Genomic DNA, 20148 nt, shown 5'->3' on the forward strand with positions numbered 1-20148 from the left:
ACAACCAACACATAGAACTTCAAATACATATAATTCTTAGGCCCATTCAGCAATCTACAACAATTCTTAAGGTACATTCAAATATTTCTTGAAACATGAAGCAAAGAATACACAAACCTCTACCAAAATGAAAGATTACATAATATATTTAAATTAGCAGAGTTAATGCATACATTACTAGAGATGAGATTGAATATCAAATTGCACAAAAAACCATTAATGCGTACTGAACGAAAAAACCCAAAAGGCCTGAGGCATAGTTTGATTACTTCAATTCAAAAAATAATAACACTGTTGATGCTAAAATACTATCTACATTACCTAGAATGTAAAATTTAGAGTCCTTTCTCCTACAAATATTTCCCCTTAAAAAGAGAAAGCCCTAACTGCCTGCTATAGGGAAAAACAAGAAAGCATAGTGAAAAACGCTAGCTGGTACCAAGTCATCATTTTGCAAAGTGATGAATGCTTCCACCTGTAGCTCAAACAAATCCCAACTTTTCATTAATCAAATGAAAAAGTCATTCAAATCATTCTCCTACAACAAAGATCCTAGACATCTAGAACAGTGGCCCAAAACTGGTTCGTGGCTACTCATACTGCTTGCACCTCATGAGAAGAATATCACTTCTTGTTAGTCGAGTGCATGGAGTTTTCGATAGTTTCCTTGGAGTGACACATGGCGAAAGGATGGGGAGTTTCACCTTGCAGCAAAACTGTAACGTCAAAACAACCTGCGAGGCTGCCACGTATTCCAAAACATTTATTTCTTCAAACTCCAAACGAGCTCACAGGGGAAAAATAATGACACCACGTGGCGCTCAAGAGGGTCTCTGTGACCTAGAGAAAAAGAGGCTATTGAAAAGGCACGTTGTGCCAACATGTCGCATGCACAGGTAAACTGCAACTCAAAACAACCCAACCGAAAGGAAAGCCACGGTGACCGAAAGAAAAGTTGAAGACTTAGACAAAATGTAAGGGGAAATTTTTTAAGAAGTGATGTGACTTATAAATCCACAAGATTGTTCAAAGTAGAATGGATGATTATAATCAAATGTTGGATGATGCTAAGAAGGCAGAGTTGAACCTCCTAGTCCCAGATGAGTTGATTAGTGCCACTGACCTTCCTGTAAAATAAAATTATCATTGCATGACATTTAAATCTGCTACTAGTTCTTCCAATTCTTTTCTCCTGCAAATCAAAGAAAAGTACAAGGAGATTTTTTCCCAGAGAGGTAACAAAATAATTTTAGTTTTTTTTTAAGACTTGTATAGGTATCTTTTTGATACCGTTTGTCCTTGATGTAAATGGGGGGACATTGTAGAGATTTATAAAATGAATAAAGAATGTATAAAGATGTGAAGTTTTGAGTTTTTGTGAAGTCAATGTCTTGTATGGCAATTTCTTTTTTTAAAATACATGTTGCCACCAATGACAAAGGGGGAGATTGTTGGAATTTTTTCGTTGATAAAGGACAAAGTTGTATTGGTTACCGGTTATCATTGATGTCAACATATTTTTGTTAACTTGTTTTGTTGCTCTGACATTTTGGTGATTCTATCCATCATGTTTTTCTCTGTGTTCCTTTGCAGTTGCAGATATGGTTTATTGGTTTGGGTAGTAAAGTTATATGTATCAAATATACCTTTATTTCAGATTTCACATGTTTTAGATCCCAAAAAGGTGAAATGCTTGCTTTTTAAATTCAGTCTCTTAGTTGCTTTGTTACTTGAGAATAGAATAGTTTATTGTCACAACCACATTTCTTTCCTTGGTCGATAATGACCTTGCATTTTTGGGACATGGTTAAACTTTATGGATAACATGTATATCCTAGTTAGCTCTATTTTTTGTTATATCTTTCATCGACTTATTCAAGTAAAATTCATGATGTGCATTGTAATAGCATGTAAGCCATATATGGCCGACTTGATATATGAATCAATATATATATGAGATGTACGCATGTATGTATATATGTATGCAAGAGAAATATAGAGGAAAATCAAGATTAAAAAATTGAAGTGTGTCATAGTGATCAGATATGATTGATGCAGATAGCTGAAGAAAGAAAGAAGTGTGAGAAGTCTATCTACGGAGCTTAAGAAAGAAGTGTGAGAAGTGTGAGAACTGTATTAATGATATTGTCGATGTATGAAAATTAATTTTGATTTAAGTTGACCAATATTTTATTAAATTCTAGAGCACGATAGTGTTACTAGCAAAGAAATAAGTATTTATTGAAGGTTATTAATTAATTTAATATTTAATTTGTCCCAAATATTACATAAATTTAATAATATAGAAATTTTGTATACAGTAGTTATACCTAATATTATATGTAAGAAATTATATATTTTAGATTTTCTAGTATTCAACTATAAAATTGTAACATTTATATTTAATATAATTAAATTAATTTTATTGTACATTAAAAATATACTATTTAAAATTTTTGGTCTTCAACTCTAATAGAAAAATAGCAATACTTTTTTGAAGCTATCAATGCATGTCTAACAAAGATTAAATTTTGGATATAATTTTTATTTTTAATTAATATATTAGTCATACAATTATCTACACTACAAAGATATAACTATCTTCTTACACTATTCTATAATCACCCTAGTAGGAAACCCCTTAAATGTATATACTTATTCGAAATGATCACCTTATTCTAATCCAAAATGCATGTCTCAAATTCAAAATATTTGTAGGGGACATGATTACGATGATTCTCAGTGTAGACTAACAATGTAGAACATTGGACTATGAAAAATAGCACAACATAGACCTAGGTGTAAATAATAATTAACAAAATTGCCTCCACACCAACCAACGGTGCTATTTGAGGAGAGGGAAGCATAGACATAGGTATGAAGAAGGCACAACTCAAACCATACATTCTATACCCTTGAAAATAATAATAAATCGATAGACTTCACATGGGAAAGAACCTTCCTAGCAGAACACATCACAAAGGCCTTATCTTGGACTTGAAGCCAAAGGTCAAAGGCTCTTTTCTTATCGTTCACATCCTAGGAACTATTCCATTCATTTTTTTACCTTGTCATCGGCACTATCACAACTATCTTCATCCTTGTCTTCCTCATTCCCATAACTATCTCTTTTGTCGAGCCCTTCAAGATAGAATTCAAATTTTTAGCTCTCATTGAAAGTCAATTAAAAAAAATTTACAAAAATTGTGAAATAAAATAGACGAGTCAATTTCTTTACTATTTTTTCTTTAATTCGAAAGACATGATTAATCACACCAAAAAAATTGTAATTTTAATGAATTGTTCCATGCACTAAACATGATTAAAATTTAATTAAAGAGAATAATATTAATAATTTTGCACACATAAGCGCTATCATCTATTTCATTATTTCATCTTTCTTATGAAAGGAAAATTCAAATTTTACAAACCTTCTTAGACGATGAAAAAGAGACCAATTCGTATTATCCATTTCATCCTTCTTATGAGAGGAAAATTCAAATTTTACGACCGAATGCACAAAAAAAATCAATAGATATCATCCATTTCCACCCTCCAACCCAGTGAACAAGGGACACGCATAACTAAATAAATTTACGATAAGGCTGAGATTAGCTCGCTTCAATAATGTTTACAATACTTTCACGTCTTCTGCGTCAAGTTCAAGGAAGATGAACAGTTCAAGATGAACCGAATAGCAGTTGCTGACTTTTCAATTTTACCTAGTCAAAGACGTCACAACAATTATAGATCGCTCAGAAATGAGTAACTCAAACACATTTGACCACAGCTTAGCCACTCACTAATTTTATATATCAGTGTAACGGACATTATAGTAATCATATTTTTTTATTCGCTTGCTACTTTTTGTTGCTTTTGTTACATTGAAATCTTTCGTAATGATGTTTAACAAAATGCTTTTCTCTTCTTATCTTTATTGGGTTAATTTTAATTTATTTAATTTTTAATAATTATCTTATTTTCATTTACCTTCGTCTATTAAATAGGATAATATTTAGGAATAGCCGTGAACAAAAACATTGATGACCTGTATTTGGTCACCTTCCCCAATCGGAATAGTGTTGTGAATTGACACGAAAAGTAGAACGACAGCCATCGTAATTGGGGATCATCTATAAATTCAGCCATATTTCACCTCAATTCATTAACCTTCATCAGTTAGATTGATTTCAAATTCAAATATCTAGGAGAAGTTTGATTATAAATGAGAATGGAGATCCTATTCTTTTTAATTTCATGTCTGCTTTTATTTACGAATCATCATCACCTGTTTTGTCCAGTGGAGGCAACGCAGAACTTAGGTCATTATATTTGCTAAATCTTTTGTTTAAATTCTATTTTCCTCTAGAGAAATACAGATAAGAAAATTGATCATTTATTTTCCATATGTAACATCTATGTTGTTGACGTCCGCAGAATATCCATATTCATTTATGACAGCAGATGCTGAAAAGGCTGCTGCGAGAACGTATGATTACATTATCGTTGGAGGAGGTACAGCTGGATGTCCTCTGGCAGCAACACTGTCACAGAATTATTCTGTTTTGGTATTGGAGAGGGGAGGCTCTCCCTATGGAAATCCCGTCACTGCAGACAATAAAGACTTTTTCAAGGTTTTTGGCAACGCCAGTGATTATCCCTATGAACTTGAGGGATTTGTGACAGAAGATGGAGTGCAGACGGCAAGGGGAAGGGTTCTGGGAGGTGGAACATCCGTCAATGCTGGCTTCTACAGCAGGGCAAGCCTTCAATATATTCGAAAGATGGGATGGGACGAGAAGCTTGTGAATGAGTCATTTGAATGGGTGGAGAGATTGAATGCATTCAAACCAGACAAGCTTTTTGTTTGGAGTTCTGCTGTCCGGGATGGACTTTTGGAAGCTGGGGTGCTTCCTTATCATGGGTATACTCTGGATAATTTGGTAGGCACCAAGATAAGTGCTACAATTTTTGACAAGAAAGGTAGTAGACACACAGCTGCAGATCTTTTACAATATGCAAATCCAGATAACATTGTAGTTCTTCTGAATGCTACAGCCAGCAGAATCCTCTTTGATTCCTCAACAGGTACGTTGTACATTCTGTATCCTATATATATCCATATCTTTCTTATTTCTATTTAAATTAAAAGCAAAAACTATATAACAAACTCTCCGATTTTTATTATTTCTATAGGTTTTGATTGTCAGATTGTGAATAATGTTGCAGGGAAGTTGAAAGCCAGTGGCGTGGACTTCATCAGTAGCACCGATGGCAAGTCTTATCAAGTATCAGCCAACAAATCATCAGATCTGAGTGAGGTTATTTTGTCCGCAGGACCCATAGGTAGCCCCCAACTTCTACTATTAAGTGGAATAGGCCCATCAGATGAGTTAGAAAAATTGAATATTACTGTGCATTTAGATCTGAAATCAGTAGGGAAAGGGGTTCAAGATCCACCTCGTTCAACAGTTGTCATCGAATCTCCTAAACCATTGGAATTTGGTAACATACAGGTTGTAGGTATAATAGACAATTCAAACATTTACATTGAGCCTACTAGCTATTTCAGAGAAATAAATGCCACTCATAAACAATATTTAGGTGCAATATTTAGTAAAGTGGCATATCCCTTATCAAGGGGTGAGCTGTGGCTTAGAAGCAAAGATCCCCTAGATACTCCTTATGTAAGATATAATTATTTTTCTAATCCTTTAGATCTACAAGAATGTATGGTTGGTGTGAAGACATTGTCTCATATTAGCATGACATCTGCTATTCAAGAGTTTGCATTTAATGTTAGTGGAAACACAAAGATGCTTCGATTTAGTGGATCGGCACTGCCAGAAAATCCATCAGACAATGATGCCTTGGCCAAGTTTTGCAAAGATACACTAGCATCAATATGGCATTATCATGGAGGATGTCAAGTTGACCTTGTTATTGATCAAAGGTATCGTGTCAAAGGCGTTGATAGTCTAAGGATTGTTGACAATTCTATTTACAAGGATAGCCCAGGGACAAATCCTCAAGCCACTACTATGATGCTTGGAAGGTAGTTTCCTTATATCTTAATGTAAGCTATATTATTATGGAATTTTTTTAATCTATCATCTTAATGACACACTTGTTTTGTTTGTCATGTATGCAGGTACATGGGACTTCGCATCCTCCAAGAACGCATGCAAAATTGAAAATACTATAAATTAAATTTTCTTCAAATAAATATGTTATATTGTATCCTTACATTATCCAGCAGAATAATACCATTTGTGCTGTAATCCCAGATTACATAAATAATCATGATGTAATTTATAATTATATTATGAATTGATAACACTAAAATTTATAGTGTTGTGGAATATCAATGCACTTCTTTAGTTACAAGGTTTGATGATTTCAATTTATTGTACAATATTTACTATTCAACTATTGCCAACTATATATATATATTTTAAATTCATGTGTATAGGATATGTGGATGGATATTAACATTAATTATTTTATTCATTGAACCTATGCTTTGTAGTGTGCATTAAATGTATGGTTATCTATTTAATTTATGGACTTTTAATGTGAAATCTATAATTTAAAAATAAGAATTACATGCAAATTCAGTCATTGTTAGACATGCATTGATGGTTTGCAATAATATGACTATTTTTCTATTAGAATTGAAGACCAAATATTTTTGAAAGTATATTATTATTATTTTTTTATCGATGGCTAAAGAATTTTATTAATTTAAAAGTAGATAGAATTACATTAAAAGTATATTATTTAAAGTAAAATAAAATTAATTTTCAATCTAATTAATATAATTTTTACCTTTTGCTAGTTCAATACTAGAAAATCTAAAATTTTACTTTCTTCAACAAAAAATATAAATAGAAACTAGCTAGAATGTGCTCCCTTGCATGTTTACTTTAATTCAAACAAAAATTATTAATTCATTATGAATAGATAAGATTAAATATATAATAGATATATAAGAATATATTAATCAATAATAGATAATACTATCTTATATTCTAATATTAAATGGAATACCAGGTGATTTTCAACTAAAGTGATTTCTAAATGTATTAAATTTAAACTAGATGTAGAAATCAAAAATAACATTTGCAGTTAGACTATGTTCTAAGTAGCTAAATGTGTCAATATTTCATTCGTAATGTTTCCTTTAATACAAATCATATACACTTCAATTTGATCTTTTCTTATCATTAATCTTCTTTTTGAGTGTTGCATTCCACTTTTAGGATTAATACAATTAAACATTTAGCGATGTATATCTTCTCATAAGGAGCTATGTATTTCCTTTTGAGGTGACATAATTTTCCTTGTGTTTGTACGTTGTCCTCTCTATGTGATATTCTAAGTTGTGTAAGGAAGACACCAAAAATAGATGAGAATACCATCACCAAGGAGAGGAATTATAATTTTAACCTACATATTTTTGTTCCATACCTCTAATGGGTTCTAAAATAACTTTTCAAATAATTCATGTATTGTAGTTTTGATTAATAAAAGGCATGATAGGCTTGAACCTTTACATAATTTCTAAACAACAACACCTAGGGCAGATGAGGAATGCTCACCTAGACAAAAAACAAAGAACACAAAAACCAATGATGAACCACCAAACAACCAAACAATGACTACAGACATAATTTCCTTTTGAGGTGACATAATTTCCCATGTGTTTGTACATTGTGATGTCTATGTGATATTCTAAGTTGTGTAAGGAAGACACCAAAAATAGATAAGAATACCATCGCCAAGGAGAGGAATTAGAATTTTAACCTACATTTTTTTTTTCCATGCCTCTAATGGGTTTTAAAATGAATTTTTCAAATAATTCACGTATTGTAGTTTTGATTAATAAAAGGCATGATAGGACTGAACCTTTACATAATTTCTAAACAGTAACACCTAGGGCCGATGAGGAATGCTCACCTAGACAAAAAACAAAGAACACAAAAACCAATGATGAACCAAGAAACAACCAAACAATGACTAGAGACAAAACAAAAACCAATCAGCAATCCACAAAATACACAAAGGGGTGGTCTACTCCGCAGCAAGGGGGAAACATCCTCAGAGGCTACTAGAGACTACTCCAATTCCAAGGCTGAGGAGAAATCAAATTCTTCAAAAAATTCGTCCTCGTCTGATTCCAGCAACTCCACTTCTTTAGACAAAGGGTTAGGGGAGATTTTCTATTTTTTTCCTCTGATAGGATTGAAGCAAGTATGAATTAGCTTTGGTTTAAACAAACAAGCAACAAAGGGGTTATGTTTCACAATAGGGCACCTGAGAGCTCCACCACTAAATTAGAATCTGACAAGAGGCTAGGGGGAATGAGTGGAGACCGACTAGATAGGGATCAAGCTAGATGGAAGTTCTTGAGCCTAAGAAATAACCCATGTTCAAAGGGAAGGGAATTATTGGACTTTACTCTAGCAACTGATTGAGTTAAAGAAGAACAAACCCAAAAGGAAAAATTCATTTTTATGTTGTACCAAAGGTGTTTTTGCATAGGGAAGAACTGGGTATAAAATATTTTAAACCGCCCATCCAAAGTGAAGTATTTCACAACAGGGCTGCATCTTTCCAAATTTTGTAGAAGTCCTCTATATTATGCCTATTCTACAACATCTAAACCACTTTGTCGGGCTTCAAAAATATACTAAATGCATCCTTATAGGACCCTTTCAGCTTCTTTGGAAAATTTATTCTCTCCATTGGTAATCTAGTGATAGTAGTGATTGTGTCTGATGAGATTTTGAAACCAACTTCCCCAATGTTTAGGTCATCCTTCTCCCATAACCGAGATTTTTTTTCGGAGAGCTCAGCATCAAAGCCCTGCATGCCTTCCAAATAGCTTGCAAGGTTACCCTTAACCACTTTCTGCAGCAACTTGGTATTATTTTTAAAATCATCACAACTATTTGGTTCAATTTGTATGAGGTCACGCCCCATTGTTATCTCGAAGAGCTTATAAGTAAAAACCTAATCAGGAGAACAAAAGCTATCACTTTGCACAAGACAACACTTATGACGGTTGGGGAAAGTGACTTTGCTAATACAATAAATAAATATTTAATGATGTATAACTTCTCATAAGGAGCTACGTAATTTTTTGATGTGTTTGTACATTCCAGTGTCTATGTGATATTCTTAATTGTGTAAGGAAGACACCATAAATAGATGTGAACACCATCACCGAGGAAAGGAATTATAATTTTAACCCACATATTTTTCTTCCATACCTCTAATGGGTTTTAAAATGTTCTTTTCAAATAATTCATCATATTGTAGTTTTGATTAATAAAAGTCGAGATAGACCTGAATAATTACATAACCACTAAGAAACAACACCTAGGGTGCATGAGGAATGCACAACTACCCATAAAAAATAAAAATAAAAAACTAGTGAGGAACCACCAAATAACTAGACAAAGACCAGAGAGAGGAACAAAATTGAACCAACCACATGCGGAAGAATCAAAGGAATGGTCTATTTGGAGGCGTTGCTCCCTTGTTAATCTTTACACAATCAAATATTTTATTATAAAAATATATATTATTTAGAATTGTTTACAAATGTTTGTATATATACATATGTATATATATATATATATATATATATATATATATATATATATAATTTTTATATATATACACGCATACACATAGACAAAGAAATATATATATATATATATATATATATATATATATATATATATATATATATATATATATATATATATATATATGTATATATATATATATATATATATATATGTATATGTATATTTTTATATATGTATGTATGTATGTATGTATATTTTTATATATATGTGTATGTGTATGTGTATGTGTATGTGTATGTGTATGTGTATGTGTATGTGTATGTGTATGTGTATGTGTATGTGTATGTGTATGTGTATCTATATATGTATATGTGTATGTGCATGTATGTGTCTATGTGTGTGTGTGGGTGCATATATATGACTATACATACAAGATCTGGTAAGAAATCTAAAGCATGAAAGTTTGATGAAGCTTTGAATCAAGGAAAATTTATTATTGTTCCTCCTATAAAATTAGAGCATATTGTAAATTAAGTAGTTGATAACAATAATTTGAAACCACTATCTGAGTGGTATGGCAATTTTGATGACTCCAATAAGAGAACTCTAGAAAAGGCCACCTTAGAATATCTTAATGTGTATAGTAAAGAATTGATTGAACTAATGTTTGTCATACCCCAAAACTTGTATGACATTTTGGATGATAGAAGACAAACTTCTTGTAAGGAAGATGAGAGACTGAAGGAATATGTGTTGGTTAACTTATATTCAATCATCACTACAGTGGAGATAGATAGACTGCTAAAGCTTACTAAGAACTAATTTAGAAGCAAACACAAGGTAAAGAAAATCACGCTAGGGAATATGATGAAGTTTCAAACGAGACTGAAAAAATATTTACACAAAAGTTTTGTTTGAAAATTGGTATGAGGTAAAGAAAACTAAAGGGAAGAAAGAACATCATCTAGAACAATAGAATATGACATCTCAAATCAATACGAAAATCGAGCAGATAGCAGATGATACTTCTGAGCATGCAAAAGTTAGTGTGCAAGAAGAAATTGGAGTAGAGGATACAAGAAAACCTGAGGAAGGAAAGGACGAAGATGAGAATCCTCTGATTGTTGCAGTTGACCATTTGGTCACTAAGGTGAATGCAAAAAAAGAAAAAATGAATGTCAGGGTTGAAATCAAAACTTAAGTAGCACACACTACAAAAGAAGTAAAGGGAAAGAGAGTCATTGATGACCTAGAATTCATTCAAGGTCCTATCAACTTGGATTCTTTGTCCCCAATTCAAAAACTTCAACTTGCATTATTCGCACAAGCCAAAGCCAGTAAAGATCTTTTGAAGTTTCATGCTGAGGATAATATGTTACTAAATTTGGAAACCAATGTTCTTGAGAAGTCGATGCCCTTGTTTCAAAAGGATACTTCAGATACTCCATCCAGGTGATTGAAGAGTTTGATTAATTATGTTGACAAACATTTTGAGTCTTATGAATGGTCAGCTGAAGAAAAAGTTCTAAATGAATTTAATGTAAAAAGGCTTCAAAAATTGAAATGAATTATTGCCAAAGATAAACCGACATTACGAGAATGTGTGAAGAGAATGCAAGATGGACTGTCTGTAGGTGGAAATTTGTACATCATGTCTATTTTTTAACAAGTTCATTGTAGATATTGAGTAGAAGTCTAAGGTACATGAGAATAACCTTTAATAAATATCTCAATCAGTTAAATCCTTGAGAGAATATTTGAGTAGTCATGAGAATTAAGTAACATCTCTACTTGAGAAAATTAGGAGCTTGAACTATGACCGGGATAAAATATTTTGGAGAGCTAGTTAAGTTAGAAGTCCTATTACTCTTAAGTTGGATATTATGCAAAGTGCTTTCAAAGATGCTAAAGATGCTCTGGCTAGTGTCAATCCAAATTATGTGAAGACGGCGAGGGCACCAACTTAATTTCTTAGTGGGTTCACAACTGTATTGGAGAATCTATAGAACTGCAGAAAAGCTAGGATAGTCACTTGGACTCATTGAAGATCTTATGTTGATATCTTCAAAAAAAAATTGAATATATAAGGACTATGTGTGCACATGTGTAAATAAAAATTTTGAATTTTAGAACTCTAACTTTGTCCTTAATGTCAAAGGGGGAGAAATGCTGAGAAAAATTTTGATCTTAGTGGGAGATTCTTGATTCTTTGATTCTTCTGAGTTTGGAAGTTTGGGGCAAAAGGATTCTCTTAAGCTTCAAAGATTTAACATATACGAAAATATGTTTAAGAACTTTTCAATGATTCATCTCCCAAAGTTTCTCTCCCTAAAGAGGAAATATTGATGCAAGAAGATATTATTAACTCTTATCTAAATGATCTCCTTCTTTGGGATGAACTATTGGAGAATAATGTTTATTGTTCTCTTAATGTGTGTCTCCCCCATGAGAGTATCTTGGTGAAAGAGGATGATATGTAGTGTGCCTCCTTGACATACTTTAATTTTGATGCATGGATAGACATTCATGGACTTGTTTAGGTACATTTATGACACTCATGGTAGATGCTTATGGTTTTAAATATGTTTCTGATGATGGATATTACATGTTGATAGATGATACATTGTGCTTTATATAGATGATGGTACATTATGGTCTATCTTGATGTTGAGATTCATGTTTATTTATATTTGCATATTCAATAAACTATATTTACTTATGATGTTATTAGGATATATGCTAACTTTACTTCATAATTATATTTGACATGATGATGATATTAATGATTATTTATCTTTATGATGTATTGTCGTTGTGTACGTGGAAGGGACAATGTCATACCACTCATTGTGAGTGGGGTGTGATGTTGCGATTCTCCTTTCACGCACACGCATGCACACACACACACACACACACACACACGCACACACACACATTTATGTTGTGTATAGAAATTTGTTGTTATGCAAGATTTCAAGTACTAGACATTGACTCCACCCGGCTTCACAGTATGAGAATGTCTCCAATCCCAATGGAATGTTTAAAACAACGAATTATATAATGGCGTATCACATTCTAGGCCAAGTCTATACCTTGTGAGTTCTATTAGTTTGGCTAAGTTGTTATGCAAGATTTCAAGTACTAGACATTGACTCCACCCGGCTTCATAATTTTAAGAGTTCTAATGTGTAATTAATAGATAATATTAATTGCAAGGTTAATATTAATAAATAAATTATTTTATTGGAATTATTTAATTGAAGCTTTAATATTTAATTGGGAATTTAGTTGATTATTTATTTGAAGATTTAAAATTTAATTGTTAATTAATTATTTATTCTTTTTTTTCATTTTATTTGGCTTGATTGATTAGTTGGTATTTTTATTTAGTAATTATTATTTTTAATTATTTTCTCTTTATTTTCGAAGGTGAAATTGGAGTGAACTTTATGCTTTGCATTGAAATTTCTAATTGGGTTTTGTTCATGCAAGATTATTATTATTGATATTATTATTTTAAGGATTTTTTCATATGTTTTATTTCGGGCTTTTTGGAGAATTTTTAAGGGAGTTTTGCATTTTATTCCATTGGTTAAATTTTGGGAAAAGCTTTGCATTATTTCTCTAGAGAATTACTAGTGATGTGGGATTTTCTAGCGAAAGATTTCTTTTTCATTTCAAAGTGGTTTTTCTGTACAATTGTTCATTGTGGATTATGCATTGGGAGATTTCTTTTTGGCTATGGATTGCATTGGTGTTTTCTAGTTGTTGATTGCGCTTCAACTTCCTTCAAATTTAGTCCTTTGTTCTAATTTTCCAAGTTGAAGATTTCTTTTCTCTTGTTAATTTTATTTAAGTATTTTAATTTTAAAGGAAAACATGTCTTTTTCATGTCTAAAATGTCCTTCTTAATTAATGGAGAAAAATATGTGTAAATAATATTATCAGTATTTTATTTACCGTGCATGAGGGTTTCCGAGTTCTGAGTATGGTCAAGAATTGCTTCTAAGCTTTATCATTCATGTATTATTATTATTGTTTGTGATTATTTTGGATCTAAATTGGTTCTTATCGAAAACTATTTATGTGCATGGGTTTTCTGTGTTTTTAAATCAATGCTCTGTTTATTCCTTATGAGAGCTTTGATTTCAAGTCTTGCCGAGAAATTCCCTTTTATGGATGAATCTTTTGGTTGGAGTTATTTATTTTATTTATGAGTGATAAATGTCTTTTTTCAGATTGATTCGATTATATTGAACACTATTTTGCATTTTTTTTAATTTGTTTATGGACTTTATATAATTTTTATGTCACATTTTGCTTTTTTTTCATATGCGCTACAAGAATTTATATATTCACCATTTTATTTATCATACGCACTAATCTGCGTGACATATATCCGTTAGACTGTATTATGAAGGTGCTATATTGTATTTTAAATGCGCTAAAAGAATTATAATATGTGCTAAACAAATTTGTAAAATCACTGAATGAATAGGTGAGTGCACAAAAACTGTTGTCAAGTGCACTATTCTGGTCTTTTTGATATTTTGGAATTTTTTTCAGATTTTCTAAGATTTTTGCTAATCTAAGTTAAACCAAAGACTATTTTTTAGAGTTGAAATTTTCTATGACGGATTTTTTGAATTGATTATTTGGATTTTTTATGGATTTATGTGATGTTTTTCATATATCTTGTTGGAATATTATGTTTGGGAGGAAAGTTTCTTGTATTGGTTCGGATTGTATATGCGGACCAATTTGATAATGTATATCATAGAATTCTGGAATATGTTGGTGATTTATGAGATATATTTTATCCCTAGACCTTAGAAGCATGCGAACGGAAGTGGCTTCCAAGTAAGTGCCAAGGTCACGAGAGATGAACTACAAAGAGGTCCATTGTAAGGATTCTTGTAGATTTAGACTGCTAGGAGATCTAATTGTAAGTTGTATTGTACAAAAGTGATAATTAGAAATAATTAATCTTGATGGGTTGGGTAGTAGGTTTTTACATTAATAAGATAATGAAATATTTTGGTGCTCCACTCATGGCCTAGAGTGCTAGTATAGGCTCGGGATGAGATTTGGGAAGGCCTTGGAGAGGTAAATTGTACGCCCTTGATTCTCTTAAAGGTTGAGACAGTTATGCATGGGTATCATGGGTGTCGGGGTGAGCCCCTAGGATCTAATTTTTTCTATGAGATAGCCTGTGACGACACTTTCCCCTACTTGTGTCCTTGGTCTTAGCCTTTGTTTTATGGAAGTGTCTAGTGAGTCTTTGTTTTATATTTAAGTCAATTTGTAAATGTTCAGAAAAATCACATGATTTTTGTATAAATATTGCTATATGTTCATCATTTTCAAATACTCAAACCAATTTAAATCTTTATCTGTTATGAATGGCCTAGCAATCACCCGGACCGAGTGTTTATTTTCTAACAAACTTGAAACAACATCAAACTGGAATGCAATTGTACCCATATGATCTGTAAAATATAAATTGAAAGATCTAATGGTGTGCTCCTCAGAAAAATATGTTAGATGAATACCTGCATCAGATCCTATTTTAAATCTTTCTCTATCAAATTATAAGGTCCGTAGCTTTGAGTTCCAATCGTATTCTTCTTTTTCCTTGTATTTTGAATCTTTTGACACCATGGTAATTATTTGATCCTCACAAAGATCACGTAAGTTCTGATTCCTTCGGCATATTAATTTCTATAGGGATCAAAATCTATTAATTCATAAAGGGAAAATTTCTAGTTTGGGGTCTGATCACCGATTACTTCCTCATCTTAAAGCAATTCAACACACCTCATCTAATTTCTGGTAAAGGAGGTATGAGTTTGTTCAAAGTTGATCATGGCCTCATCAGCTATGTTCTCTAAATGTAAGGGTTCAGATAGTATTTTTAATTTATCTCCATGCTTGGTTCTAAGGAGAAGGTTAGACCAGTCTAGCAAGAAGTATCCTGCTCTTTTTTGTAGGAAAATCTCTAGATAAGAAAATACCAAAGATAGGGGGAATATCAATAATCACCACTTCTGGTGGAACTATGATGCTTGGGCAAGGAAATAAGGTAAGTGGGAGGCTCTTAATTAAACCTATATCTTAGACCTTGATCCCATCAAGTTGCATGACTCCTCTTCTTAGGGGCCCATATTCTAGCTTTAAGACTTTTTCTATTTTCTTAGGCATTATATGGTGTTGTCCCTAGAATCAATCGTAGAATTATGGAGTAATTTATCTCCTACAATGAGATTCAAAAAGAAAGGAGTAGGTTTCTATTTACCTTCCTGTCTATTAGTAGAAAATTATCCCTTATTAGTGAGTACGGTTGATGATTGTGTCTAATCTTCAAACTCTAGTTCTTTACCTTCCATGCGTGATGTATTTGTTGTAGATTTGGTTGTAGGCTTCTGTGTTTCACCAAGCACTTCCCGTAAATGGTTCTTGTATTCTAGAATAGTGAGAATATCCCATAAGGACACATTTGCAGGAGCCTTCTTTATTTGTTTCACCACATGAAGAGCTATATGGATGGGAGATTTTGATTCTTTAGTCTTCTAGGGAGTGAACTCTTTGGACTTTTAAAATGTGGAAACTACAATGGGTTGGTCTTGGCACTTATTTGATCTTTCCTTTAGCTACTGCACAATAGGTTCTCTTGTAAATCAATATTTCAAGAGAATGTTATAATTAAATTACATCTGGAGTGTCTTTGAGGATGATGCATAAGCGTGATTTGTAAACACCACTTCTTCACCCTCCAACCATGAGAAAAGGGCATGATTTGGGGAAATTTATGCTTCTTGTTCGAAAGACATACTCTTCATTGGAATTGTAAGCATACCTTGTCTTCCATCCTTAGGGAAGTGTATACCCCAGTTAAAGGATTCATTCCTTTACTTCTTTGTTCTGGAACCTTTTATTGCAAGTTTCCTCATGAGCGATTTCATGGCATATGAGCATCATTGCAGGGGAAACACCAAGAACTAGTTATATCCACGAATTTATTCGAACCCACTACCAACTCCCTACTTTTATTAGGTGGTATGTCTTGCAAAGGGGTTAGAATGGGTATGATCTAGTTGTCTGCTTGTCTCTAAGAAACCCTCACACCTGCCCAGAACAAGTTTTTTGATTCGTAGGTCTTCCTCCTTGATAATTTTGGAAAGGGGGCCTAATAGGTGTTTCCTATTGCCTTTTTAGATTCATCATTATTTTTCTTAAGGTCCTTAACAAGCTCTTCATGTTACTTACATAAATCGCTAGGGAGGTGGATGAAGGGGCACTGGTTTGTTGGGCATTTGGGTATATATACATAGACTATAATGCACATGTACTTGGGAGTGCTTGTTCAAGTGATTGGCTTGACAGTTTAGGAAATACCAACACAGATGGTCTTGGAGGGATTTTACCTACATCAATAAGGTTATTTACTGCTCACACTGGAAGCTAATATGCATCTCTCACCTAGGGATTGAATCATAATGGATATTTCCAAATTGAAGGCATTAAGGTAGAAAAGAAAAGCCATATTTGTAGGAGGACTGTCTATCAAAGGTATCCTATGCGAATTATTTTGGAACCTAGTAATAAAATAAATTATAGATTCTTGAGGAGCCCACTTAATAGTGATCAACTGCTGCAACAAGGAAGATCTATCTCTCTTTTCGGTGAAGCGTTCAAAAAATCGATCTCCCAACTAATCCCAGTCACCTATTGAATTTGGTATAAGAGAACCATACATTTTTTGTCCTTCTCTTTAAAAGAGGCTACAAGAAGCCTTAATGCCACATCTTGCAAGTTCTCTCCAAGGGTTTTAAAATCCTCTCAAGTGAATTTTGGCAAAGCTTTTAATGCAGAGGTCAGAATAACTTCCCACTGGTTTAGAGGAGCGGGTGGAGTAAGGGGACTCCCACTATTCCATGTAACAAAGTTTCGAGAAGGAGGGATTTCCATTTGTACAGGGGCTTGAATTTGGACTCCTATACCACCTCTTGAGCTTCTAGTTTGCATTGTTACCAAGGATGGAACCAACAGGTTTGGATTCAGAATAGTTTGAGATGTAGTAATAGGCCTATGGTTCATACATCCACTTTCGCTAAGAAAATTTCAATCCAACTAAGAATTCCAAAAAAGGAACTATTGATCTCTAAAATTGCTTCTAGTAATGCAACCTTATGGGAAACTCGGTGTTGGGGAACCGATCCATTTTCACAAAGTAACCTTTGAGGTTTTGGAAGTCGGCTCTTCATTCGTTAAGAGGGAAAAGAGAAAGAAGGAACATAAAAAACTAACTAATCTAAGGCGATATTCCTAACTTGAAATTGTATTGAACAACCAACACATAGAACTTCAAATACATATAATTCTTAGGCCCATTCAGCAATCTACAACAATTCTTAAGGTACATTCAAATATTTCTTGAAACATGAAGCAAAGAATACACAAACCTCTACCAAAATGAAAGATTACATAATATATTTAAATTAGCAGAGTTAATGCATACATTACTAGAGATGAGATTGAATATCAAATTGCACAAAAAACCATTAATGCGTACTGAACGAAAAAACCCAAAAGGCCTGAGGCATAGTTTGATTACTTCAATTCAAAAAATAATAACACTGTTGATGCTAAAATACTATCTACATTACCTAGAATGTAAAATTTAGAGTCCTTTCTCCTACAAATATTTCCCCTTAAAAAGAGAAAGCCCTAACTGCCTGCTATAGGGAAAAACAAGAAAGCATAGTGAAAAACGCTAGCTGGTACCAAGTCATCATTTTGCAAAGTGATGAATGCTTCCACCTGTAGCTCAAACAAATCCCAACTTTTCATTAATCAAATGAAAAAGTCATTCAAATCATTCTCCTACAACAAAGATCCTAGACATCTAGAACAGTGGCCCAAAACTGGTTCGTGGCTACTCATACTGCTTGCACCTCATGAGAAGAATATCACTTCTTGTTAGTCGAGTGCATGGAGTTTTCGATAGTTTCCTTGGAGTGACACATGGCGAAAGGATGGGGAGTTTCACCTTGCAGCAAAACTGTAACGTCAAAACAACCTGCGAGGCTGCCACGTATTCCAAAACATTTATTTCTTCAAACTCCAAACGAGCTCACAGGGGAAAAATAATGACACCACGTGGCGCTCAAGAGGGTCTCTGTGACCTAGAGAAAAAGAGGCTATTGAAAAGGCACGTTGTGCCAACATGTCGCATGCACAGGTAAACTGCAACTCAAAACAACCCAACCGAAAGGAAAGCCACGGTGACCGAAAGAAAAGTTGAAGACTTAGACAAAATGTAAGGGGAAATTTTTTAAGAAGTGATGTGACTTATAAATCCACAAGATTGTTCAAAGTAGAATGGATGATTATAATCAAATGTTGGATGATGCTAAGAAGGCAGAGTTGAACCTCCTAGTCCCAGATGAGTTGATTAGTGCCACTGACCTTCCTGTAAAATAAAATTATCATTGCATGACATTTAAATCTGCTACTAGTTCTTCCAATTCTTTTCTCCTGCAAATCAAAGAAAAGTACAAGGAGATTTTTTCCCAGAGAGGTAACAAAATAATTTTAGTTTTTTTTTAAGACTTGTATAGGTATCTTTTTGATACCGTTTGTCCTTGATGTAAATGGGGGGACATTGTAGAGATTTATAAAATGAATAAAGAATGTATAAAGATGTGAAGTTTTGAGTTTTTGTGAAGTCAATGTCTTGTATGGCAATTTCTTTTTTTAAAATACATGTTGCCACCAATGACAAAGGGGGAGATTGTTGGAATTTTTTCGTTGATAAAGGACAAAGTTGTATTGGTTACCGGTTATCATTGATGTCAACATATTTTTGTTAACTTGTTTTGTTGCTCTGACATTTTGGTGATTCTATCCATCATGTTTTTCTCTGTGTTCCTTTGCAGTTGCAGATATGGTTTATTGGTTTGGGTAGTAAAGTTATATGTATCAAATATACCTTTATTTCAGATTTCACATGTTTTAGATCCCAAAAAGGTGAAATGCTTGCTTTTTAAATTCAGTCTCTTAGTTGCTTTGTTACTTGAGAATAGAATAGTTTATTGTCACAACCACATTTCTTTCCTTGGTCGATAATGACCTTGCATTTTTGGGACATGGTTAAACTTTATGGATAACATGTATATCCTAGTTAGCTCTATTTTTTGTTATATCTTTCATCGACTTATTCAAGTAAAATTCATGATGTGCATTGTAATAGCATGTAAGCCATATATGGCCGACTTGATATATGAATCAATATATATATGAGATGTACGCATGTATGTATATATGTATGCAAGAGAAATATAGAGGAAAATCAAGATTAAAAAATTGAAGTGTGTCATAGTGATCAGATATGATTGATGCAGATAGCTGAAGAAAGAAAGAAGTGTGAGAAGTCTATCTACGGAGCTTAAGAAAGAAGTGTGAGAAGTGTGAGAACTGTATTAATGATATTGTCGATGTATGAAAATTAATTTTGATTTAAGTTGACCAATATTTTATTAAATTCTAG

The 20148-nt window shown here is 33.0% G+C and overlaps 1 protein-coding gene across 1 annotated transcript; it reads left to right on the plus strand.

Moving 5' to 3' along the window:
• Window positions 1-4182: 4182 nt before the first annotated feature.
• Window positions 4183-6383, plus strand: LOC131856254 (protein HOTHEAD-like). Its single transcript, XM_059207743.1, has 4 exons — window positions 4183-4322; window positions 4438-5088; window positions 5230-6055; window positions 6152-6383. Exons 1-4 carry the CDS (start codon window positions 4226-4228, stop codon window positions 6192-6194), a joined length of 1617 nt encoding a protein of 538 aa, XP_059063726.1. The 5' UTR covers window positions 4183-4225; the 3' UTR covers window positions 6195-6383.
• The last annotated feature ends 13765 nt before the right edge of the window (window positions 6384-20148 follow it).

This window comes from Cryptomeria japonica, chromosome 7 (assembly GCF_030272615.1).
Source record: "Cryptomeria japonica chromosome 7, Sugi_1.0, whole genome shotgun sequence".
NCBI classification, from domain to species: domain Eukaryota; kingdom Viridiplantae; phylum Streptophyta; class Pinopsida; order Cupressales; family Cupressaceae; genus Cryptomeria; species Cryptomeria japonica.

Coding starts and splice junctions, on each gene's coding strand:
- LOC131856254 (XM_059207743.1), top strand. CDS start 4,226: ATGAGAATGGAGATCCTATTCTTTTTAATTTCATGTCTGCTTTTATTT. Junction 5,089..5,229: donor CCTCTTTGATTCCTCAACAG/GTACGTTGTACA, acceptor ATAATGTTGCAG/GGAAGTTGAAAGCCAGTGGC. Junction 6,056..6,151: donor ACTACTATGATGCTTGGAAG/GTAGTTTCCTTA, acceptor TCATGTATGCAG/GTACATGGGACTTCGCATCC.